The following is a 24,563-nucleotide window of genomic DNA, read 5'->3' on the forward strand; positions in this document are numbered from 1 at the left end:
ATGTCATTCCTAAATCCATGTCTCAAAGCATCCTCTTTCGCCACTTACACTATGAGTGACTCAACTGTCTCTTATTTTTGCTCCTTTTCTATATTACAACACTTAACCTAAGCTTTTACTAAAGCCGAAAGATATCCTAGTACCTTGTTGACCAGAAAGTTCCGAGGCTCAGCTTGATCATCATTACTCAATGCATGAGACGCATTCGGTATGATACCGCTGTTTTCGTCCCATATCGCGGCTTCCCCATTATGATCTGTGGCATTCCTCCACCTAGACAGTAACGTGTCCTTGTCAACCCAGGCCGGAACCGACTGGTCCGCCCCAGAAAACAACACCATCAGTTTCCCCCTCAGGAGACCCTGCTCCCTGATCATCCCGAACGTCTTCCCCAACTGCTCATCGCTCAGATCCGAACTAAATAGATCATCCTCACTCGGCGACTCTGGACTCTCAGGACTCGTCAGACTCAGAAACCGCCGCGCACTCAGCGGCGTATGAGCCGGGTATACCAGCGAAGTCATCGCCAACGGCAGCAGGACATCAGTGCCAGCGTCCGCGTCGCGAGCAGCCTCCCTCGCCATGCTAGTCAACTTCTCAAACACAGGCCGGATCTCCGCCGGCGTCCTATCTCCCAACCCCTCGGCAAGGACCCACTGGATCGCTTCCCGGTCCGACACGGGCGCCTGCATGATCGCCCCGTCGAGCGGCATTCGCTCAACATGCTCCAGGTAGGGGTCGAAGGCCGGGGTGTGTGTGTGCGGATTTGGTCGGGACAGGTAGTGAAGCACGCACTGGCTACCTGTTGAGTGGCCCATAAGGACGATCTTCCCGCTGCTAGCGCTGCCGCCGAATTTTTCGGTTTTGTACTCCTTGATGTACTTCAGGCACTGTGCGATTTCGTTGGTGTCTCGGTCGAGGTGCCCCAGCCCCCAGGATTGGTACGAGGAGGTCAGGGTCAGGGTGAAGAGGGACCATTCTGTTGGTTGGAGGGCGTGAGCTAGATCCGCCAGGTAGGATGTTGTTGCTAGGCCATCGCCGAGACCGCCAACGAAGAGGAGACTGTGTGGTTTGCGGGTGGTGGTTGTGGTGTATTCAAATGTGACGAGGGTTTCTGTCTAAATTGCAGATCGGTTAGGTACTCTGTCTGTTGCACTGTACGAGGGGAGGAAACGTACGTAGTGGTGTAGAATGCCTGGGAGACCGCCTTTGGGCCAGAATTTCGAGTACATATTCAATGTGTATAGAGCAGCAATTGGTCGTTTTGATTGTGGTTGAAGCTGGGACGGAAAAAGAAAATCTGCAGGGAATAGCAGAAATCGCATCCAGAAATGCATTGGTGCCATGCCCCTCGTCCAATCTGATAAATGGCCGAGATCGGCACTGCAGGTTCAAGCTTGTCTCGGTGCCTCATGTGCTGCTGCACTTGGATGGGGTTGGCACTAAGCGGAAAGCCCGTTATCAATCTTACATACGTTACATAGTGGGACCTTTCCATACTTGTACAGATACTTCTCTACAATACATTGGCTTGGCCTAATACCTGTCACGTTCCTCATAAGAGACATGACAAGTGGAGATGGCTAGGAAAAATCTTACGTACACCTGGCTCGCTAACAGGAGCCAGAATGACTAGCTAGATCTGATTAGATTTCTTGGGACAAGACCAAGCGGATCTGATTAGATGCAGTTCGGCTACAACCCCTGCTTCGGGTTAGACCGGGTAAACGCCAGTTTCGCACACCGAAAACTTCTCCGTTCTCACACAAATCGAGTGACACTGTTTGTTGAGGAATTAGACAGTGGCCTGATGGAAATATTTCATATTGGATATACAAAGGAAATGCATCCAGGGGCCATGGTTCATGAACGCGACTCTTTGGTCTTGGAGACTTGGACGCCAAATAGGTGCGGTAGACAATAGAGACGAGCGATTCCATCATTACAGCCCAAGAACAGCAGAACGCACAGGCACATGCACAGTCATGAGCTTCTCAACCTTGGCCTAGGCTTGTGACTAAAGAAAGTTCGATAGACGAGTACTCCTACATGTCACACCATGTTTAAACACGTTGTATTGTACCATAAGTTTGGCGGGTAATCTTACCATCTGTAATGAGACCGGACATTACACGCCACGGTTATCTGATCCAACTATGGAGCACTCTACGTATTCAACCAAGGAGGTCAGGCCCTACCGGGCTGCCAGTGGCAGAAACCAGTGTAATGTGTGTATCTCCATCGGGCAATTCCGGTGAATGGCCCACTGGCTTCGGATCAGATAACTTTGCACTATGACTGAACCAGAGAATGTGCCTGTGGCTTTCCTAGAATACTACTCCGTATTCTGTATGAAAACGCGAATTTATGTGTCATGGGAAAGCCTCTCTCTGTGGGGAAAACAGTTCGCCTAAAAATGCCCAACTAGGCGAGGATTCTGCAAATAGATGGAAAGATGGGAGTAACATTCTGTCACAAGCACCAGGACGGGTGATCTTTACAGAGAGACTGGGTCCGAGACCGAATGAGATCAAGCGAGCTTGGTTAGCTGGCAGGGATGACAGTCATGGCTCCATAGGAATGGCTGTGGACTCGGCTAACTATCTGATTAGATTGATAATATGTCTGAATTATGACAAGGTGCACATGAGCCTGGACCAGTCATTGGTGGCGTTTGAGTCTTATCACACTCTAGTCCCTACACTGAAGTATCCCGTACCCTCCTCAGGTTACACTCATCTCTTTTTACATTGAAAGAAATTAAAATTGAGCCTAGTAATTACAGCTTTGCATCCCACGCCATCCGATCCGAACTTTCCAGTGGTCTTTCCCTCCCATCCCAGAAAAGGGGACACAGCTGAAACCATTTCTCCCGGCTGCAATACACATGGACCGATCGCTTATGGCCCAGATCCACGTATTTCTGCACCGTCAGGCCATGCGCATTCTCATACGACAGAACAGTGGTATTCGTGGCCTTGGGTTCCCCAACAACGCACATCGTCCGCGGCTCATCCAGGAAAATATAATGGATCAGGCTCGACCACCACGCGTTGACTCGGTATGCGCCGCGGACGCTGGACTCGCCGACGAGCGAATGCCGCCCACGGTCATAGTCTCCGGCATCGTAGTGTGCTCCGTAGTGGTCCTCCTTGGCCCAATAGACTTCGAAATAGGAGAATGGAAAGTCGTCGAACCGTCCGAATAAACACAGGACATGCTTGTCTTCGTGGAGCTGGCGCAGGTAATTGCGGTGGTGCTCCAGGTCGCCGGTCTCGTTCCATCCCTTGGCGACGCGCGGGTCGTTCTGCCACTTGTGGAAGAGCTGCAGGTGCTCTTCGTTTTGCCAGTCGACCACCATGAGTGAGAAATGCTGGTCCAGGTGTGGGATGTAGCGGCTGTAGACTAGTGATCCTGGGGCTGGTTTCTGCGGGCGGATAGGGTGCCGGGTGTAGATTCTCTCGCTGGGGAACTTCATGGAGAACTCGTAGTTTTGAGCGAGAGGGGGATAGGAGCTTCCCGATCGTCGAAGCAGGCCGTGAATCCCGTGGTCGACGGCCCATATCGGACGTGGTCCAACCGGTGAGCCGGCTCCTTGCCAGAAGGCAGAGCGTAGTAGGATGAGTGTGTCGGTTTCGGAGGGCCGGTTCTCAGTGCCGAAGGGAACTCGAGGGGAAGGAAAGGGAACAGCCAGCCCAGTGCGCAGGCATTCCTCCCGAATAATATCCTTGCCAGACCCGTTCAGATCCAAGCGGACAATCTCGTGTTGGGGATATGTCAGGAAGAGGGCGTGGATGACGTTCCAGATCTGTCCCAGAGTCGGTGGCTCCTGGCCAGTCCAGTGGAAGGAGGTTCCAGGAGCTCTGCGACTGCGCGCCCATGGGCTATTGTCGTTATCTGGGATTTCCTGGGCGGCCTCGTCAAAGGCAATGTCGGTGTAGGTCAACGAGGCCGAGTGCAGAGGCTCTGGGAGAGCCTGTCCCTTTTGATCGTCATGGAGTCTCAATTGAAGCACCCGGGGTGTAGATTCAGAAACAACATGGATCGCATAACTGGTGAGATAGGGATGAGGAAGTTTGACCCAGGGATATGTTCGCTTATTGGCCGAGGTTGGCTCGGCAGTGGTCATATTGATTTGAGGAAGCTCGGTGCTGCTTTGAGTCGCCATCGCGCAATGAGTTTGCGAGTAAGATGATTCTTCTGCAGGCAGCAAAGACGTAGGAGAAGTACATATATGTAAGACATGGCCGAGGAATCTTCAGAAGCCGCGGTAGGAAGTGGAGACAGGAGGTCTAGACGATACCGACTATCCGGTATAATCCTCTAAATCCGGCCCCAAATATGACTTAAATTACTTGATCCCTATGGACAAGAGTATAAGAACACTATTCCTCATTGAGAATCGTTAACAGACTGCTTAAGGCGCCATAAATCCAGTCTCAGACTGTATACTGTATCTCCGACCTACAGACAACAACAATGTCAACAGAAGCACATCCAACAGTACAAGGATGCCTCGTCTCGTTTCCAACACCTCACATTCTCCTCCTCACACTCAACCGCCCAGAGAAAAGGAATTGCATATCCCTCGCCACGAGCGCCGAGATACAGCGCCTATGGACATGGTTCGACACACAACCTGCTCTATATGTGGCCATTATTACCGGCACGGGCGAGTCCTTTTGTGCGGGCGCTGACCTCAAGGGTACACTCCTCTTATCTCTATTCGATGGAAACATCTCTATTCTAAGGAAAACAACTGACAATACATCCCATAGAATGGAACGACCTCAACGCGCGTGGTATCACCAACGAAATGACAGCCCCCGGGTTAGCCGGCCTCCCTCGCCGACGAGGCAGCAAACCAATCATTGCTGCCGTCAACGGATACTGTCTCGGGGGCGGCTTCGAGATGGTAGCCAACTGCGATATCGTGGTGGCCAGCGAGAACGCCACCTTTGGTCTCCCCGAAGTGCAACGAGGAATCGCCGCCGTCGCAGGCTCGCTCCCTCGGCTGGTCCGCGTGCTGGGAAAACAGCGAGCAGCCGAGATCGCTCTGAGCGGGTTGAGCTTTTCTGCGTCCCAGCTCGAGCGGTGGGGGCTGGTGAACCGCGTGGTGGAGCATGACCAGTTATTGGCGACAGCGGTGGAGATTGCAACCGCTATCTCTAGGAATAGTCCGGACAGTGTGCGTGTGACGATGGAAGGGCTGCATTACGGGTGGGAAATGGCCAGTGTAGAAGAGGCTAGCAGTGCACTGGTTGACCAGTGGTATGCAAAGCTCATGGCTGGAGAAAATTTCCACGAGGGAGTACGAGCATTTGTGGAGAAGCGAAAGCCACAGTGGAGGCCGTCTAAGTTGTGAAACTGCTAACAGGTGGTTGTCAATTTTGCCAGGATGAAGGAATACAGCTAAGTGCGCCATTTTATACAGTTCTTATCTAGGGAATATTGATTGTGAACAGAGGGTACTGACGTTATTTCGTACGAGAGTGTAATACCATACGCGACGTGTATTGATGTACTCAGTAATACTGTATGTATGCTTACCCACTCTACTGGTAATATCACTAACCAAAGTCAGATAGTAAAAGAACTGCGCAAGCCAGGCTTGTTAGAATGGCTATTAACTGGTTGAGAATGCTTTAGTGGGATCAGATAACAGTTACCCCTCCATCTCGCAAGGCTAATATGATGCTCGAGCCGAATATTCAGCCCCACTGGGTTGAAGAGGCCCAAACTGTAGGCGGCATTGTAATTTTGTCTTCAGTGAACTAGGATGATATTACCTGGTTTGAATGGGTCCTGTCCACTTGTTTGCGCAATGGGACACATGCTCGCTGCCCCTCCATGAAAGAGACGTGGGTATTCATCTGGTCATGGTCACGGCGATCTCGGTAGATGTGTAGACTGCTTTACATAGTGTTTTCGGCCGCTCATCGGTGGAATAATGCCAACAACCTAGGCTCTCCATTATATAGTTAACGCATGCCAAATCCTTTTAGTCATCCATCGCACACATCTCCCGCTCCCAGGAATAACGCTCCAGGATCAAGACTAGAACAGCCGGACAATGGGTTCAATACAGCAAGATGACGTTCACAATCAGATAGACCACTGCAATCAGTCAGATGACTTACCGGCGGCCCGGTTGAATTGCAATGACGTCGAATTATTCGAGGTGGCTGGCCTCGCATGCGACGAGACCTCGAGTCCCACAGGCATGAGAGACGAAATGGTACTTTTATCGTGGCTCATTGCGCTCCTGCGGACACGAGAAGGCGGCCAGATTCGGTACGAATGGGCATATAGGTATCCAGAAGAGGAGCCGGTACCTAGATGTCTGGCTATGAATGAAGTAGTGGCGGGGTTACAAAGTAGTGTCAAGGAAACTGCAGCAGCTGTGTCTCGGCATATTTCCGCAGATGTATCGAGTCCGCCGGCGCCAGCATCTCTGCTTCTGAGCACTAGCTCCCTTTCTCAGACATCAGACGAAGCAAAAGATGAAGTAAGTCAATGCGTGGGTTTTGAAGACGTGAGCCTAGCTGACTGCGGGAACAAAGGGGTTACTTCACCTAGAAATCGCTTTCGAGAATGGGCTGTGCAAGATTCGTCCGACATGGCACTCCGAGAATATGTTGCCGTTTACAGTGACGCGATACGCCAGGACCCTCATCGACACGGTTAGGCTGTGCATTTCCAATTGCGATGCCGCCATCCAAGACTGCCTTCGGCCTACCGCATACGATCTCGACGAGATATGGCGCTGGAACCACAACCTGCCTCCCACGTACAATTTCTGCATGCACGAAATAATCTCCGACCAGGCTCAGAAGTTCCCCGACAAGGAAGCAATCGCATCCTGGGACGGCAGCCTGACTTACAGACAGATTGATCAGTATTCATCATTCGTCGCGCGCTCACTTATAGGCATGGGAGTTGGGCTGCATGATGTCTTACCAGTCTGCTTTGAGAAATCCCGATGGACGATTGTCGCGGTTCTGGCCGTAATGAAAGCTGGCGCGACGTTTGTACTAATGGACCCGACGCTTCCACTTGCACGATTGCAGAACATGGCCCAGCAGGTCGGCGCGAAGATGATGGTTTCATCTCGGGGCCAGTACAACCTGGCGACGGAGATCATACCCAATGCAAACGTGCTCGTCGTGGAGGAAAACACGTTCAGCAGTCTGTCCGCCGAACAGAACGGCGAGCCCCTGCCAACGGTTCCCTCCTCGGCCCTGATGTACATGATCTTTACATCCGGCAGCACAGGTACTCCGAAAGGAGTCAAAATCTCCCACGAAACCTACACCAGTAGCGCCATTCCCCGGGCCAATGCGGTAGGTTACACGGAGGATTCCCGCGTTCTCGACTTCGCCTCCTACGCCTTCGACGTCAGCATCGACAGTATGCTGCTGACCCTGGGCAACGGCGGCTGTCTGTGCATTCCGTCCGACGAAGACCGCCTGAACGACATCAATGGCGTGATACGGCGAATGAAAGTCAACTATGCGGGCCTGACGCCTTCGGTAGCCCGTATTCTAGACGCAGATGTAATATCCTCGCTCAGTGGTCTTGGCCTCGGAGGAGAGGCCGTCTCAGCGAGAGATGTCAATCTCTGGGGTCAGGACACCAGGATTATTATCGGCTACGGGCCCTGCGAATGCACGATTGGATGCACAGTGAATAGTAGCGCGGCAACGGGAAGAGACTATATCTCCATTGGCCCTGGTAATGGGGCAGTAATCTGGATAGTCGATCCTAACGACCATGAATCTCTCGTGCCTCTCGGCGCGGTAGGAGAGCTGCTGGTAGAAGGTCCCATAGTAGGGCAGGGCTACTTGAATGATCCGGAGAAAACTGCAGCAGCGTTCATTGAAGACCCCTCATGGTTGGTTGCGGGCCACGAAGGTTACCCCGGTCGTCGGGGCCGTTTGTACAAGACCGGTGATCTCGGTCGATATGACCCAGATGGGTCAGGCGGTATCGTGTTCGTGGGGCGCAAGGATACCCAGGTTAAATTGCGAGGACAACGGGTAGAGCTCGGGGAGATCGAAAGCCAATTGAGAGCCAGACTGCCCTCGGAGACGACTGTGATCGCCGAGGTGATTGTACCCCAAGGATCTGGGGGACAACCGACGCTGGTGGCATTTGTTGCTGCCCAGACGACCAAGGGACATGATCATACCGGACTCGAGGCGGCAGAGCTTCCCGATGAGCTTCGAAGGGCGCTGTCAGAAGCCGATGCGGAGCTGGCAAAGGTATTGCCTCGATACATGGTGCCAACAGCGTATATTCCTGTCAACCACATCCCTACGCTGATTTCAGGCAAAACAGACCGCAAGAGACTGAGGCAGTTCGGCGCAACCGTTGACCTGCGCCAGCTGGACCAGGATGCTACGAACACCGCAGCTCGGGAGCTGAGTGATCTGGAGCGTCGCTTGCGACAGGCATGGAGCCAGACGTTGAAGCTCCAAGCGTGTTCTATTCGTCTACAGGACAACTTCTTCGCTCTTGGTGGAGACTCCCTCACAGCCATGAAGCTGGTCTCTGTATGTCGGTCCCAGGGTCTCGACCTCAGTGTCACCAGCATGTTTAGCAATCCTACCCTGTCAGCCATGGCCAGCGTTGTCCGTATTTGCGACGTCGACGTGCAAAGGACAGTCCCGGCATTCTCGATGATCACATCAGATATGAACAGTGCCTGTGTAGAGGCAGCAGAGCCCTGCGGAGTTGGCCCAGCAGATATCGAGGACATCTACCCCTGTACGCCAACACAGGAGTCTCTTTTCACTTTCTCGCTCAAGTCAGTCAAGCCCTACGTGGCACAGAGAGTCCTATGTATCCCGTCTCATATCGACCTCAACGCATGGAGGAAGGCATGGGAGGATGTGGTCGCCGCACTCCCCATCCTACGGACACGAGTAGCTCAGCTGCAAGAGCCTGGCCTTCAGCAAGTTGTACTCAAGAACAGCATTTCCTGGACGCAAGCCTCAGATCTAGCGGAATACCTAGAGAACGACCGAACCCAAAAGATGAATCTCGGAGAGAGTCTGGCCCGTTACGCCATCGTCGAAGACTCAGCCGACGGCAAGCGATACATGGTTTGGACTATTCACCATGTGTTGTACGATGGGTGGTCAGAGCCGATTATCCTCAAGCAAGTCAGCGACGCCCTGCAAGGGCAGCCAGTCGAGGTAAAGGCGCAGATGCGAGACTTTGTCAGATTCGTGCGAGACTCGGATGACGCTGCAGTGCAGGAATTCTGGCGGCGCGAGCTGAAAGGTGCCGTCGGGCCCCAATTCCCACGTCTACCCTCAAGAGACTTCATGCCTACCCCGGACGCCCTAGTCGAGCGTCAAGTCTCTCTTGATACTAGCTCCGGATCACCGTTTACCATGGCGACATTGATTCGCGGCGCCTGGGCGCTCGTCGCGTCCCAATATACTGGAAGCGACGATATCGTGTTCGGCGAGACCCTCACAGGTCGCGACATCCCACTACCTGGAGTCGAAAGCATTGTTGGACCATTAATTGCGACGGTCCCCATCCGCGTGCGCATTCTCCGGGGAAGTACTGTGGAGTCCTACCTCCAAGCCGTGCAGCAGAGTGTTTTGGCCCGTACCCCGTACCAGCATTTGGGTATGCAGAACATCCGCAAGGTTAGCCAAGATGCGCAACACGCGTGCGAGACTGGTACGGGTCTGGTCATTCAGCCTGAACCAGAGTATGTCGGCAGCGAACTGGGCGTTGAGAGAGGGGACGTGGTTCTTGAAGCGCTGCATTTCAACCCGTATCCGCTGATGCTGGCTTGCGGGATTCGCAAGGGTGGTTTCCGGGTTTGTGCAAGCTTTGACAGCAGCTTGATTGAGACCAGGCAGATGGAACGAATGCTTGCCCAGCTTGAGACCGCGTGCTGGCAGTTGAGTCAAGGTCTTTCCCGGAAGGTCGATGAGATCTCGTGTCTCCCCGAAGCCGAGTTGAACCAGATCTGGCAGTGGAATCGGAGTCCACCTTTGTCTCTGGACGAAACAACCAGTCGGTTGCGTGCGAATGCAAGCACAAAGCCTGGTTCAAGCTATCCTCCCGCGGTTGTTCCTTGGGTTTGTAGTCCACGAAACTCATCTCTCCTCTCGCCAATCGGCTGTGTTGGCGAGCTCTGGCTTGAAGGGGCCCTTCTTTCGGGCGACACAGTTGATTCACCTGCCTGGCTTGTGGCTGGAAGCTCTACCTGTGCTGGCCGAACTGGCAAAGTGCAAGCAACCGGCGACATGGTTCAGTTGCGAGAAGACGGCAGTTTAGTGTTTGTTGGTCGGAAGGAGAATGTTGTTCCTGTTCAAGGGCATGCAGTGGACATCACAGAGATTGAAAGGCACCTCGCAGAACATCTGCCGCCAACAATCCGTGCCGCTGCTACTGTAGTGCGGTCTTCATCCGACCAGGAGCTGGTTATGTTCATTGAGCAACCGGCTGCGGAGGAAGCCTGTATTGAGCTCCTATCGGAGAAGCGCGAAATAGTGTGCGACGCGCCAGACAAAGCCTTCCAGACCACAATTTGTGCGACAATCCCGGGCAGTCTTGCTGCAGTGTTGAAGAAGTTGGACAAATACATGCGAGACTCGCTTCCGTCATATATGGCTCCGTCCGCTTACATCGTGGTAGAGAAACTGCCTAATACGATGGACGATATCGACCACAATTTGCTCAATCAGATCGCCTCTCAGGTCACTCCACAAATTCTCAACGAGCTTCGCGATGGGTTGAGCAACGCTTGGACCAAGGCTACGGCTCCAAACCATCTATCAGCTTCAGAAAGCATTCTGCGGTCTGCATGGGCCAAAGTGCTTCGTGTCGATCCGGAGCAGATCGACGTGGACGACAATTTCTTCCGGCGCGGTGGTGATTCCGTACTTGCAATGAAGCTTGTGTCGAGTCTCCGAGCGCAAGGCTACAGTTTGTCCGTGGCTGATATCTTCCGGCACATGCGTCTCAGCGACGCTGCCAGAGTGATGAAGGTGGATGAACGCTCAACAGAGAAGATCAACTCATATCAGCCGTTTTCGATGCTCCGTCTCCCAGACGTTCAGCAGTTCCTTGCCAACATTGTCCGACCACAGCTAGGGGACCAACACTGGCCCATTCGAGACGTGTTGCCGGTGACCGACTCCCAGGATATGGATATCCGTGCAACCATTCAGCCGCCGAGGACGTCAATCCAGTATACAATGCTGTACTTTGACAACAGCGTTGACAGAGAGCGGCTTTTCCGTTCGTGCAGCGACCTGGTTAAGACGCACGAGATTCTCCGTACCGTCTTCATATCACACGAATCCAGCTTCTTGCAGGTTGTCTTGAATGAGTTGGAAATTCCTGTCCGCGCACACAAGACTGACAAGCAGCTCGATCAATACGTCGCCAGCCTCTTCAGGGAGGACATTGAATCCAACTTCCAGTTAGGATGTCCATTCCTCCGACTTTTCTACGTCGAGGGAAACAACGGCGAATCCTGCCTCGTCATCGGCTTATCCCACGCCCAATACGATGGCGTCTCCCTGCCCAGACTCCTCCAAGACCTCGACGCCCTATACACCGGCACCCAGCTCGCCACCTTCTCCCCATTCTCCTTGTACATGGCCCAGACCAGTGAAGAGGCAATTCAAAACAAGGCAGCGGCCTACTGGCGCAACCTCCTCTCCAGCTCCTCACTCTCGACCCTCGACGGACCCTCCTCTGATCCCACCGACAAAGCAATCTTCCACACTCGCCCGGTCAACATCCATCCCCTCAAGGAGATCACCACCGCAAACCTCCTCACAGCAGCCTGGGCGATGGTCCTCGCTCGCCGTCTCCAAACCCCAGACGTCACCTTCGGCAGCGTCACCTCCGGCCGCACCCTCGACATTCCCAACGCCGAAAACTTCATGGGCCCCTGCTACCAGCTCACCCCCGTCCGGGTCCCCTTCCATCCCGACTGGACCGCAAGCGACCTGCTGAACTTCGTCCAGACACAGTCTGCCGAGTCTGCGGCGCATGACTTCCTCGGTTTTGAGAAGATCGCTAAGCTCGCGGGGTGGGCCTCAGGAAGGCAAGGCTTTGATTCGATCGTGCATCATCAGGACTGGGAGGATTTCGATATGATGCCGTTTGGCGGAGGGTCTTGTCGGGTGGACATTGCGAATCCGCATGGGGATGCGGCGTATCCGGTCAAGGCTGTTTCGTTTGTGAAGGAGGGAGAGATACATGTTGGTGTGGTCTGTAGTGAGAGAGATGTGATGTTTGTAGACGAGGTTCTCGGGGAATTGGCTGCTGCGGTTGTGGAGTTGGCTGGTCAGAGTACAGAGGTGTTGCTGGATAGCAAGTTGTTTAGTGGACAGTGACGATCTGGGGGTGGATAGTGTATGGTTGATTGATTTGTGATTATATGTCTTCATTGCGGAGCACTTATCAAACGATGGTATATTTCAATGATCAAGTCTATGTAAGGATTAAAATATGTATCAATAACTACGCCACAGTCTGATGCATAACATTGGCCCTATAACTCTCCGACCTCTGCAGCAACTCCTCATGCGTCCCCCGATCCACACACTTTCCCCCCTCGATCAAGAAAATCACATCCGCCTTACGAATGGTATGCAACCGGTGTGCAATGGCTATGACCGTGATCCCCTTCGCGGCCCTCTCCAACCCATCCTGCAACAGCTTCTCCGACTCCGCATCCAACGCACTCGTCGACTCATCGAGGATCAATAGTTTCGGTTTCCGAACCAGCGCCCTGGCAATCGACAGCCGCTGCTTCTGACCCCCGGAGAACTGACTCCCGTTCGGCCCACAGAGCGTCTGGTACCCGTCCGGCAGGGACTCAATCACATCGTGGATATTCGCGAGCTTGCACGCCTCAACGATCTCGTCCATCGTTGCTTCGTGATCTGGTCGCGCCCCAAGACCGACGTTGAACGCGATGCTGCCCTCGAAGAGCACGCTCTCCTGGGGAACTAGCGCCATGGTGTCTCGGAAGGAGACGTCACGGTGTTTGGTGATGTCTACGCCGTCGACAAGGATAGCACCGGACTCGGGGGTGTAGAGCCGTTCTACGAGGGAGATGATGGTCGATTTACCTGCGCCGCTGGGTCCCACTAGCGCGCAGAACTGGCCTGGCCGGATGTCGATGCTCAGGCCGTTGAGGACTTTGATGTCTGGTCGGGCGGGGTATGCGAAATGGACATCGCGGAGCTGCACGCTTGAGGCTTCGTGGTTGGAGGCTATGGGCTTTGGCTCGGCTGTTGCCTCGGGGTCGTTCGAATCATTTGTGGGAGGGCTGCGCACGTGTCCTTGCATCTTGTCCGAGCCGATTTCGATGAGACTTAGGATCCGGGCCATTGCGGCGCGGGCGCTGGAGAGCTCCGGTGCAAGAGCGAACATTTGACTCCACAGGAGTGCACTGACAAGCAGGGAGAAGACGACAATCAGGAACTGGGTTTGCGTGTAGTTGCCTGCAATGATCTGCTTCGCACCCCACCAGTATGCCAGCGCGTTCACCAGGTTGCCGAGGAAGTAGGTCATTGCCTGCCACAGGCTGGCGTGCATAGTGACCTTGAATGTTTCTTTGCGCGGTCCCTTGAGCGACCGTCGATACGTTCGGAGCGTCTCCTCTTCGAGGGAGAGGGATGCGATGGTCTTGATGGATGTGATGGCTTCCACGCCGATATCAACAGACTTTGTATACGCGTTTTCGTGACGCTCCTCAAACTTCCCGAGCACATGGAGCTCCATCAGTCCAGCTCCAAGCAGAAGTGGCACCAGCGCCAGGCAGACTAATGCGATCCTCCAGGCGATGATGTGAGTCAGAATGATTGCCGCGATGAGGTTGACACTAATGGAAAACAACGTGCCAATCACCGAACCGCTCAAGCCAGCCAAGGCATTGCCATCCCTGGTGATATAGGACAAAAGCAAGGCTGGTGTGCGGCCCTCGGACTGATGCCATTGCAAGTCCTGCTCGAAGAGTGACCGGAATGACAAGACCCGAACCGCGTAAACGATCTTCTCCGACACCCAGCCAAACCCAGACCAGCTGACCACGTTGGCGAAGAATTCAATAATAGCGAGGATAAAGAACATCAACCCGAAGAAGTTTCCTCTTGACCGGATGCTGTCTGCGCTATGGCAGGGATTCAGACTGCCCACGGTGTTTCCGAAGATGACAGCCTCTCCGGAGAAGGCGCCGCCAACCACACTTGAGCCAAGGAGTGCGAGGAAAATAAACAGTAGATGTGGTCGTAGTGCTGGCGCGTAGCCTTTGGCCAGCGCCCAGAGGGACTTTTTCGGAGTCTCCGGTTCTTCTGCTTCCTCTGCCGCGTCGGCTACAGGAGCTGCGGTGGTCGAGACTGGAATCTTCTCGGCGTCGCCAAAGTCGTCGAGGAGAATGGCACTTTTCTCAATGTCAGCCTCGCTTGAAGATGTCTGGTCAGACTTGCTGGCGGCGTCGATGTTGATTGTTGTCTCATCCTTGCTTGCAAGAGTCTGCAGTTTGACAAGCTCAGCGTAGGTGCCATTCTTAGCCATGAGGGTCGCATGATTGCCTTGTTCCACGATATGGCCCTTGTGCATGACAATGATGTTGTCCGCACTGGTAATTGTCGATAAGCGATGGGCGATCGTGATGATAGTCCTGCCAGAGGCAATGTTAGAGATTGCCCGCTGGATGCGCTGTTCACTCCGTGAATCCAGAGACGCCGTAGCTTCATCTAGTATGAGCACTGCAGGATCCTTCACCAGAGCCCTAGCAAGCGCAACACGCTGCTTCTGGCCACCGCTGATCAGCCGGCCACTGGAGCCCACAACTGTACCGTATCCGTGCTGCAGGACACTGATGAAGCCGTCCGCATCCGCAAGCGACGCAGCTTTGGTGACCAAACCGACTATTTCAGCGACATTTGGACCCCGCGCCTCTGCTGCAGCGGTCAAATCCTTGCCGCCCCTGACTTCACTGGCGAGGTCGGCCAGGTCAGTGCTCAACAGGGTTGCCTTCAGGTGTGCATGGCTCGGATGGTTCGAGTTGATCAGCCCATGAGCAATGTTCTCTAGAAGCGACCGGTCCAGGAGAGAGGGCTCCTGCTGAACTAGGCTCATAAAGCTTCTCAAGTCCCGAGGGTTGACATCACGCAGGTCGTGGCCGTCGAAAAGAACTTGGCCCTGCGTGGGATCGTAGAGTCGTGTCACCAAGCCCGCAATGGTCGACTTGCCACTACCCGATAGACCGACAATGGCAGTATGCTTGTTGGCCGGGATGCTAAGACTGATGTTGTCGAGCACGGTGATCTCAGGGCGCGAGGGATACGTGAAGGAAACGTCCTTGAATTCAAAACCGCCCTCCGCCTGGGTAAGCCGAAGTCCGGAACCGCTCGTACTGTCGATCAGCGGCTCGCGGTCAATATCCTCACGCAACTTCTGGAACGAGGCGACGGCTGCGACGAAGAGGTGGAGGAAGGGCGCGACTTGACTAAGGAGCAAGGTCGCTGTTCGCGTTAGAGTGGCTCACTACCCAAGGTTGAATCGAACTCACCTTCAACAAGAATGAAAATCACCGTAAACGTAGCCCCTACCGTGGCACCGTGAGTATTGCCACTCACAGAATCGGCTATGCTTCGGCTCCCCTGCCAGAACGCCAGACCATTGGCAGAATATGCAATGAAGTATAACACTCCAGATTGGATGCCAACCGCCGTCGCCTTCTTCAACCCTTCCGTCTCTGCAGCCTTGAGTGCCTTGGAAAATTTCTCCTCCAGCCGCGCATTGGCCCCAAAGGCTTGCACCACGACGGTGTTGGAAAGTGCCTCGGAAGCGATGGACGCGGCACTCGCAGCGTAGTCCGACATGCGACCAGTGTACTTCTCGATATAGTGGCTTCCGACGAACGACATGAGAAAGTATGCCGGGATTAACGAGACGAGCATTCCGGCAAGCTTGGCATCTTTGATAAAGGCGACGATGTATGCGGTGATGAAAAACGACAGACTCGACAAACATATCCCCACTTTCTCCGACGTGCCGGATCGAATAGCCTGTATGTCGCCATTAAGTCGCGATGCAATCTCACCGGGGGGTAGCTTGTCGAAGTAGGATGGTTCTTGTCGGAGGACGTTCTGTAGATAAGTTTCCCGCAGGCGTTGCGCCAGTCGAGCGCCGTTCAGACTCCAGCAGGAGAGGTGGACGTAGATTAGAACAAACTGGGCGATGGCCAGATACACAATAATCAGAATCTTGCCGTTGATATCATGTTGATAGTCGGAATCAGAGTCTGATGATTCTGACTCGCCGCAGGTCACTGCGTTGAAGTCGTCGAGGAGCTGGCCGAACAGAATTCCGATCAGGGGAAATGGGACTCCTGAAGCGACTGCGCTGATAATACCCAGTAGGAGTCGACCGAGGTCAATCTTGGAGGGATTACCCGCGAGAAGCAGACGGGGATAGCCCGATAGTTTTTGCACGAGCTTCATGAGGACATGGGATACCAATGCTTGCTGCGCTTGCTGTCGTGTGTTGAAGCTGTGCAGTGGTGCTGGACCTCATTGAACAGGCGAGACTAATCCATCAAAGAACACGGACCAAAGAAGCATGCGCTGATGGAAATTTTTCTTGCTCTAATTCCGAGACCGCAGTTAGTGACGACTCGGCTCGCTGATGCCCAAGGACGATCAACGGTCGACATACTCGTTGTAATGTTACGTAAAACTTATCTGATCCGTAAATCAAATCATAGGTCCCAGAGATTTCTCGTAATGACCCAGTCATAGGGAGTCTCCACTGATTGATAACAGTGTATCATGCCACCACATTACTAGTTCATACGTTCAAGTATTATATGATACGGTGAAATACAGGCCAGCTGTATAACCTGTCATGATGGTTAGGTATGGATGGACCTCCCCCTACAGCATCCACTCCCATCCATACCCCTGTCACTTGTCCTCTGTACTGGTGCGACTTGCCTTGTATTGGATGAGAGTCATGTTGTCGTCTTGACTAGTAACAGTGTGTCAACCTTGCTGCCGTGTATCGCAATCGGAAGGTGTCCACACCGTCGTTAGCTAGCGCATCCCAGGGTGGCCATCGTGCGTTGCCTTGCATTCTGCCAAGTTGGGAGGAAGTAAATTGAAAAGCACAAGGAAGACGCTCGGTCCATGCTGGTCCCCTGTCTTTTTTGTCAATCTATAACTTCTTCTCTCTCGTCTTGTCCTATAACGTAGACAGCACATTGTTCTATTTCTCCCGAAATGCTGTCGTCGTGGCAGAAAAAGTTCTTCCAGACTCCGGAGCACCCTCCAGCTGAGGGTATTGCCCCTCCTAGAGACGATGGAGTGCCAAACCCAGAGCCTGTCACATATCCGGATACCAAGTACCCTTCTGATGTCGTCAATCATGATGCAGGGGAAATGCTGCCAAATGAGGAGGCTCAAGACGGTGTCACTCAGGCTGAAGCTATCACACTCACATGGTCCAAGATCTCGCTGGGAGCTGCCTATTTCCTGTAAGCCAGAAGCAATTCTATATCCTGGGGATAGCCGTTGACCTACGTTGAACAACAGCATGTGGCTCCTGTACCTCGTCAATGGCTTCCAAGCTTCCATTACTGGCAATCTCTCTGCCTACGTGACCAGCGGTTTCGAATCCCACTCTCTGATCCCCGTTATCTCGATCGTCTCCAGTGTCATGTCAGCGGCAACCTACATGCCGTTGGCAAAGGTCCTGAATCTCTGGGACAGATCTATTGGTTTCATAATAATGGTGGCCTTTGCCACTCTAGGATTGATCCTCTCTGCAACGTGTCACGACATTGGAACCTACTGCGCCGCACAGGTAGGTCCTGCTGCTCGTCCTACTATGCATCAGACTGACCCGCTGCAAAGGTGTTCTACAGCATTGGCTTCGCCGGTATCATCTTCAGTGTCGATGTCATTACGGCCGATACGTCGACACTTCGCGACCGAGGCCTCGCCTACGCCTTTACCTCCTCTCCCTATATCATCACTGCGTTTGGGGGTCCTGCGGCGGCGGAGCACTTTTACGACTCGAACTGGCGATGGGCATATGGCTGTTTCTCGATTGTTTTGCCTGTCGTTGCCCTGCCCATGTTTTGCCTGCTGCGGTGGAATCGGCACAAGGCAAAGAAGAGTGGGCTTCTGAAAGACAAGGCCGACAGTGGCAGGACGTGGATGGAGAGTATCAGGCACTATATCATCGAGTTTGACAGTAAGTATTTAGGGACATTTGGAGATTAATCCGTACTAATGGTCGTAGTACTCGGTGTCTTTTTCCTAGCCGCCGGCCTTGTCCTTTTTCTCCTGCCGTTTTCCATTGCCGGCTCCACTGAGGACGACTGGAAATCAGCCTCCATCATCACCATGCTTGTGATCGGTTTCGTCTGCCTCCTTGTCTTCGCTCTAGTCGAACGCTTTGTTGCTCCCGTCCCCTTCCTCCCCTGGGCTCTACTCGCCTCTCGAACCGTCCTCGGTGCCTGTATGCTGGACGTCTGCTACCAGATCGCATACTATTGCTGGTTCAACTACTACACATCCTACCTGCAGGTGGTCTACGGCACCAGCATCACCACCGCCGGCTACATCACCAGTATTTTCGACGTCGTCTCGGGAGTCTGGCTATTCATCGTGGGCTTCCTAATCAAGAAAACCAACCGCTTCCGCTGGCTGCTCTTCATCGCCGTCCCGCTCTACATCCTGGGCGTCGGGCTCATGATCTACTTCCGCAAGCCCAGCTGGTCGGTCGGGTACATGATCATGTGCCAGATCTTCATCGCCTTCGCGGGCGGCACCATGATCATCTGCCAGCAGGTTGCTGTGCTGGCCGCCTCGGACCACGACCACGCTGCTTCCTCGCTTGCCTTCCTGAATGTGTTTGGCACGATGGGAAGCGCCGTGGGGAGCAGCATCTCTGGTGCGATCTGGACCCATACCCTGCCTGGTGCGTTGCAGCGTCTGCTCCCTGACTCGGTGAAGGCGGACTGGCAGACGATCTACGATTCTCTGGAAGAGCAGCTGAGCTATGAGAGGGGGACGCTGATCCGCCAGGCTATTGCCCTTGCGTATGCCAGTACGCAGAGCAAGATGTTGATTGCGGGGACGGCTATCATGGCGCTGTCGCTCGTTTGGATGTTTGTTATTCGGGATATCAAGCTTACCAAGACACAGACCAAGGGAGTTTTGTTTTAGGGTGAGGTTTGTCGCTGCCAGATCGAGCCTACAAAGGGAGATTGGGAGCTTTAAGTGGGAGACTGCTTATGTCTATTACGAGTGTTAATGATGCAGGATATCATGGGTGGCTGTTCACCACGATGAACAGTCGGATGTGAGATGAGGGTTATGGAAGACACTGAAAAGTGAAGTTAAATATAATTTAATGTTTTATCAGAGTTGCTCAATCCAATTCTTTCGCTTTACACAACTCTCCGATTAAAGCCATTGACACAGCATTGAGCACTTCGGCTATAGATTGTGATTTCGGTAATGAACCCTAGATGCAATGGTACAACTATGTCTCTGGCCCTATGTGAGTTCCAAGGGCTTCTGACTACCGCATCACAGACTATCCTCTTCTTCCTAATAGAACTCTAAGGTCAAGTGATGCGAAAAATTCTGTCGCCGTAAGGCTGGAATCCTTGTCCTGTCCCTTGGCATCTTGGCAGCGTTATCTGATCGAGATTTCTTCGTACTGGGAACCCACAAAGTCACTAATGACTGTATTTCACGGAAATACAAGCTGAGGCATATTCACTCGTACCATACGCTGTATTTCAATGTGGACATGGCATTAGCGTTGATACAGAGTATAGTAATTCTCCTGTTTTGATCTGATAATGACTTGGCAGTGGGCCTAGGAATGACTCGGACTTGATTTTACAGTGGACTCGGTGAGAAATCTTCTTCTGTGACCCCATCCGGATGATGAATCTGCCGTGCTCATCTTATCAATCGCTTCTTTCATCAACCCCACTCTGTCCGACTTCGCTTCCGTAGTGACTCTTCCATGTACTCAAATGGAAGGCTCCCAATCGACCATCTTCTCTTCCCGGATGGTCACCTGTCCTGTCCAATCCTCTCTTTTCTGCGCGAATAAATTCCAAGCATGCTCCGCAATATTCCTTGGGTTCAGCGCTGGTGCTGATGGTGACACCGCCCCGCCCACTACCACCAAGCCAACATGCACACCTTCCGGGGTAAATACTTTCTCCAACGACTTGACCAGATTCGCCTGCGCGGCTTTCACCAGAGATAGCGAGAAAAGCTCCGGAATGGGATCAACAGGGAGCAAGCTACTTGTGACGAGGAAGGATGGTCGGCAATCCGTCCCGCTCGCTGCTTTCGCACGCAGCAGGGGCATCGCCCATTTCGCTGCCGCATAGAGAGCGATATTAGACACCTGCCCTAGGTCAACATTCGCCACTCACTATGCAGAGGGGTGGAAAAATAACCTTGAAATCCTCCTCAATTCCCGAAATCGGAAACTCGAAGAAGGGACTGGGCCCTACCCGCGCCGCATTGAAGTACACACATTCCAGGTCCCCGAATCGTGCGACCTCGCCGAGCGCCTTTTCCAGACGGTGCAGATCGCTAATGTCAACCGGCCAGGTCTGCACGGTGACAATGCAGTTGACGCTCGCTGCGGAAGCGAGTATGGTCTCGCGGTCTTTCTCCAGCTGGACGGGGTTTCGGGCGAAGAGAGCAACGTTGTCGAAATATCGCTGGGCAAAGAGGGATGCAACGGCTACGCCGATACCAGGGCCGGAGCCGACGAGGAGAAGGGTTTTGTTTGACATTGTGAGGATTTGAAGCCTCTCTGATAACGTGGACAATTCAGATGGGAATGGCATCTAAACGTCTGGTATTTATATCACACTGAGCTGACGGTGGCTTGCGTGAATCAATGCTAGCGGCCGCTGGTGACTTGTCTGGTGAGGTTAAAGAATGTTTGCCTCTGTTTCATTATGCCTGTTGGCAGAAATCAGAACGCAAGTCAAACAAATGTCTGGGCCAATTGATTTTCAGAGGTCTACAACTGAGTCGCGGCTTGATTTCATTATTAGATGCATGCATTCTCACTGGTTGTAAAGGCACTGCTTTAATGATACATGTGTCAGCACTAGCGGCCGCACGCCTGATCCAGCTGGACTCTATAACAACAACAGGAGTTGAAGACAAGGCGATGCAGGAATATCGAAGGGGAGCTTTCAAGTCTCGTACATTTGTCAATTCAATCCTGCTGTCATCACGATCATTCAAAACTTTGCGTCGCCGAGCAATGAATGGTTCTTTACATCCTGAGGGGCAGCGAACCAGGTACTATGTAATGTAATATTCTCGTTGACAGATCCATATCAGTATATTCATAAATGAAGGTAGAATCGTAAGCGCTAATGATAACACTTGGCATCCCGTCTGCATACAAGATCACATACTAATCCCTCCTGCTGCACAAACCATACATTCTTCGTCTTCCATTCTTTCTCTGGACTATGCAGGCGGATCTCAAACTCTCGCAAAAGCTGCGGGATAATCTTATGCATTTCGATAAGTGAAATATTCTTACCAATGCAGGTCCGAGAACCCGCTCCGAACGCGAAGAAGCTCTGATCCATCTTTTTCAAGTGCTGCGGGTCGCTATCGATCCATCGCTCGGGGATGAACTTGTCAGGATCTGGGAAGACACGCGCATCGCGGTGTAGGACCCATGCGTTAATCCCCACAATGGTTCCGCCAGGGAAATGTCTGTCACAGATGGTGACGCCGCCCTTGGGCACTTCGCGCTCGAGGATCAAACCCACGGATGGATGGAGTCGCATTGACTCCTTGAGGACAGCCTGAAGATAGGGCAGGTGGTTCATGGTCTCTCGGTAGGAGATCGGGGTGCTTAGTTTCCCCTCACGGTCGGCATTATCAATCTCGGCGTTCAGTTTGGCCAGGACGGACGGGTTACGAAGGAGGAAGTAGAAGACAGCTCGCAGCGCAATGGCAGTGGTGTCTGAACCGGCAAACACGTTCGTCGACAGATGGACGATGACGTCCCGGGTGGTCAGCTTCTCGGGGTCCGACAAGTGGATGGCCATCCACCTGGACAGCATGTCCTTTCCTGCTTCTGGTTTTTCCGCATCAAGCTCGCCGTCACGCTGCAGTGATGCTCGCGAGTTGATCGCCTTGAGCGTGAAATTCAGGACCTGGTTCCATGTCTCCATGCTGGGCATGAAGATCGGGAAAAGAGGATTCCCCAGGAGCAGCGGGTGAGCCTCGGGGATCTGACCACACACACTAGCATACACCAGCATCCCCTGGATTGCTTCAATCATGCCGTCGACGTCCTTTCCCTCCTGCAGAAAGCCGAGTTTCTTGGCAAAGGTGAATTCCCCGACCACGTCAAAGGCGTAGTATTGCAGCCACATGCCCAGGTCGACGGGTTTCTTGCTATTAGCGAACCTCGCCAGCTGATTGATGAAGATCTCAGTGCAGGAGTCTACTGCAGGTTCCAGCTCGAGCAGCGAGGTCATACTGTAGGCATTCGCCACCGGCCGCTTTTGTTCCCGGTGGAACATCTCGTCGCGCGTGGAGAAAAGGTTCATCTGAGGCCTTTTGTTCCATGATATGCACTGGATGGGATAGAATCCAGTCTTCTAGCGTCAGCCGTTATCACACCAATCTTCTGACTACCCTCTAACCTTTGTGAACCCTTTGTTGAGACCGTAGATGATCGGAATAGCACTGGGATCTCCAACAGATACATGCTTTGGACCAATGCGCACCAGCGGTCCATACTTGCGATGCAAGTCAATGGCGGTAGTGTGGTGATTACCCTTCCACACACTGTGCAACTTCCACAGACGGGTCCATTTGGCGATTGTAGGGCCTGGAATTCCCGCAAGGCCCCTACGGAACCGATTGGTAATCAAACGAAGGAGGACCACCGCAACTGTGACGTATGCGGCATATGCCTTGAATAACGATAGTATTGAAACTTCCATGCTGACTGACAGATGAGTTCAGCTTGATGAGTGTGTGGTAAGGTCCAAAGCGATCCTTGGCGGCTTATATGGTTGACGATAGCAGCACAACTATCAACTCACATTCTCACATCCGATGCGGAGACCCGATCGGAAGTGCCTCGGATGCGACTTGCTTATTAGGGAATCCTGAGCACTGCTAATAGGTGGTATGATTTGCACATCTTTCCGAGAGAAGTGAATCCCCCCGTGGGGGAATTGCGGAGGTGGAGAAGATCTACAGCCTTGTGCGGGGCAACAAGACCATCGATCAAAGCACAGCCAATGAGAGGTGCCCTGCCGTCCCAGAAACGAGTCACCAGTTAGACTTTAACTTAGATTATCGGGGAGGATTTCTGTCCTCAAGTATCCAGGGGATTGGTATTCATCCGACTGACAAGGCAGTCATCGCTTCCGAATTTCTGCAGATCCTGTAGGTGATCTAGACTACGGGGTGATCCGAATATGCGGGGAAAGGAACTGAGTTGGAGACCTGGTGGCCATGAGGAGTGAAGGAAATCGATCTACAGCGTATGTGATGCAATCCCTGAATGCTGGTGTGAAATTACAACCATGCAAGGAGGAAATTGCACATGGACTCGACTTGGGCATGGCGATCGCAAAGAGTCCCCCATTGTGTATTATCCAACCTGGCATCATTTGTACGGCCTAATTTACAAACAGTGATACATACCTTCCTGGACCACTCAGTATGAAAACTTTGTCCACTGATACATCTGTCCTGAATAACCAGACCAGCGTGATAAAACCGCAAGGTGCGATTCCCTGGCTGCTTGATACGGAATGACATAATCCACATCAGCTGCTATAAGCATTTCAGCGGTATGCATAAAGCCTGTATTTTTTCTTTTTCTCACTGATTCAGATCTTGCAATATGAAGTCATAGTACCCTCTTCAGCCTGTGCGATAGTTTACATCAGTGCCAAGATTGCGACGTCAACAATGGCAGCTCGTCCCCTAATCCAACTACGGGTTCATGAGACTATGGAGGTTTTCTTAAGAAATACAATGCTTCAACATTAACTCTACCATTCAAACCAATGAGTGAACTCATTGGGCATGTAGATATTGGCGGTTTTCGATTGCGCGTATGTCACCCAGAGGTCGTAATGCTCCTTCAAGGACAAGACGACTACGACGACATGGTTACTGCGGGACACAGAGGATTGATTGTATTGGGGGAGCTGTATGTGAAAGAGAGCTGGGAGGCTACTCCGGGGTTCCCCATGAACTGGGCATACTTGCTACAGGGCTGCGATGAGTTGATTGAAATAAGCAATGGGTAGAGGGCAATACGGGAGAAGGTTCTATGAACCTAGCTAGTTAGTTATCCGAGTTTCCTTTTCTGTACACGAACAGTGTGTGATTGGCAGCATCAGGGCTGACGTAGTTAATCATGCTCTGAGTAAATGTGAGAGTCTGTTGGCATCTACCAAGTTATGAGACGGGAAGTAAATCCACGAAAAGTCTTCCCTACAACATTACATGGTCTTA

At 52.7% G+C, this 24,563-nt stretch overlaps 8 protein-coding genes across 8 annotated transcripts; 3 read left to right on the forward strand and 5 right to left on the reverse strand.

Moving 5' to 3' along the window:
* Window positions 1–107: 107 nt before the first annotated feature.
* sidJ (putative siderophore biosynthesis lipase/esterase) lies at window positions 108–1,388 on the reverse strand (the record flags this gene model as incomplete). The annotated part of the gene is made up of 2 exons (XM_743566.2): window positions 1,179–1,388; window positions 108–1,118 (listed from the first exon to the last, which is right to left on the reverse strand). Exons 1-2 carry the CDS (start codon window positions 1,344–1,346, stop codon window positions 108–110), a joined length of 1,179 nt encoding a protein of 392 aa, XP_748659.2. The 5' UTR covers window positions 1,347–1,388.
* A 1,341-nt stretch (window positions 1,389–2,729) lies between these two features.
* On the reverse strand, window positions 2,730–4,206 carry sidF (GNAT family N-acetyltransferase). The gene has a single exon (XM_743567.2). It carries the CDS (start codon window positions 4,166–4,168, stop codon window positions 2,780–2,782), a length of 1,389 nt encoding a protein of 462 aa, XP_748660.1. The 5' UTR covers window positions 4,169–4,206; the 3' UTR covers window positions 2,730–2,779.
* Window positions 4,207–4,235: 29 nt separating this feature from the next.
* Window positions 4,236–5,477, forward strand: sidH (enoyl-CoA hydratase/isomerase family protein). Its single transcript, XM_743568.2, has 2 exons — window positions 4,236–4,705; window positions 4,779–5,477. Exons 1-2 carry the CDS (start codon window positions 4,480–4,482, stop codon window positions 5,363–5,365), a joined length of 813 nt encoding a protein of 270 aa, XP_748661.1. The 5' UTR covers window positions 4,236–4,479; the 3' UTR covers window positions 5,366–5,477.
* Window positions 5,478–6,073: 596 nt separating this feature from the next.
* On the forward strand, window positions 6,074–12,380 carry sidD (nonribosomal peptide synthase SidD; the record flags this gene model as incomplete). The annotated part of the gene is made up of 2 exons (XM_743569.1): window positions 6,074–6,508; window positions 6,564–12,380. 2 exons carry the CDS (start codon window positions 6,074–6,076, stop codon window positions 12,378–12,380), a joined length of 6,252 nt encoding a protein of 2,083 aa, XP_748662.1.
* A 127-nt stretch (window positions 12,381–12,507) lies between these two features.
* On the reverse strand, window positions 12,508–16,502 carry sitT (ABC transporter ATP-binding protein; the record flags this gene model as incomplete). Its single annotated transcript, XM_743570.1, has 2 exons — window positions 12,508–15,521; window positions 15,569–16,502. 2 exons carry the CDS (start codon window positions 16,500–16,502, stop codon window positions 12,508–12,510), a joined length of 3,948 nt encoding a protein of 1,315 aa, XP_748663.1.
* A 373-nt stretch (window positions 16,503–16,875) lies between these two features.
* On the forward strand, window positions 16,876–19,961 carry mirD (putative MFS siderophore iron transporter). The gene is made up of 4 exons (XM_743571.3): window positions 16,876–17,533; window positions 17,592–17,862; window positions 17,913–18,255; window positions 18,304–19,961. Exons 1-4 carry the CDS (start codon window positions 17,280–17,282, stop codon window positions 19,230–19,232), a joined length of 1,797 nt encoding a protein of 598 aa, XP_748664.2. The 5' UTR covers window positions 16,876–17,279; the 3' UTR covers window positions 19,233–19,961.
* A 91-nt stretch (window positions 19,962–20,052) lies between these two features.
* On the reverse strand, window positions 20,053–20,836 carry AFUA_3G03445 (putative short-chain alcohol dehydrogenase; the record flags this gene model as incomplete). Its single annotated transcript, XM_001481546.1, has 2 exons — window positions 20,053–20,439; window positions 20,492–20,836. The coding sequence occupies 2 exons, from the start codon at window positions 20,834–20,836 to the stop codon at window positions 20,053–20,055; spliced, it is 732 nt and encodes a 243-aa protein (XP_001481596.1).
* Window positions 20,837–21,345: 509 nt separating this feature from the next.
* On the reverse strand, window positions 21,346–23,053 carry AFUA_3G03450 (cytochrome P450). The gene is made up of 2 exons (XM_743572.3): window positions 22,727–23,053; window positions 21,346–22,678 (listed from the first exon to the last, which is right to left on the reverse strand). The coding sequence occupies exons 1-2, from the start codon at window positions 23,027–23,029 to the stop codon at window positions 21,431–21,433; spliced, it is 1,551 nt and encodes a 516-aa protein (XP_748665.2). The 5' UTR covers window positions 23,030–23,053; the 3' UTR covers window positions 21,346–21,430.
* Between the last annotated feature and the right edge of the window lie 1,510 nt (window positions 23,054–24,563).

This window comes from Aspergillus fumigatus, chromosome 3, assembly GCF_000002655.1.
Source record: "Aspergillus fumigatus Af293 chromosome 3, whole genome shotgun sequence".
Lineage (NCBI taxonomy): Eukaryota > Fungi > Ascomycota > Eurotiomycetes > Eurotiales > Aspergillaceae > Aspergillus > Aspergillus fumigatus.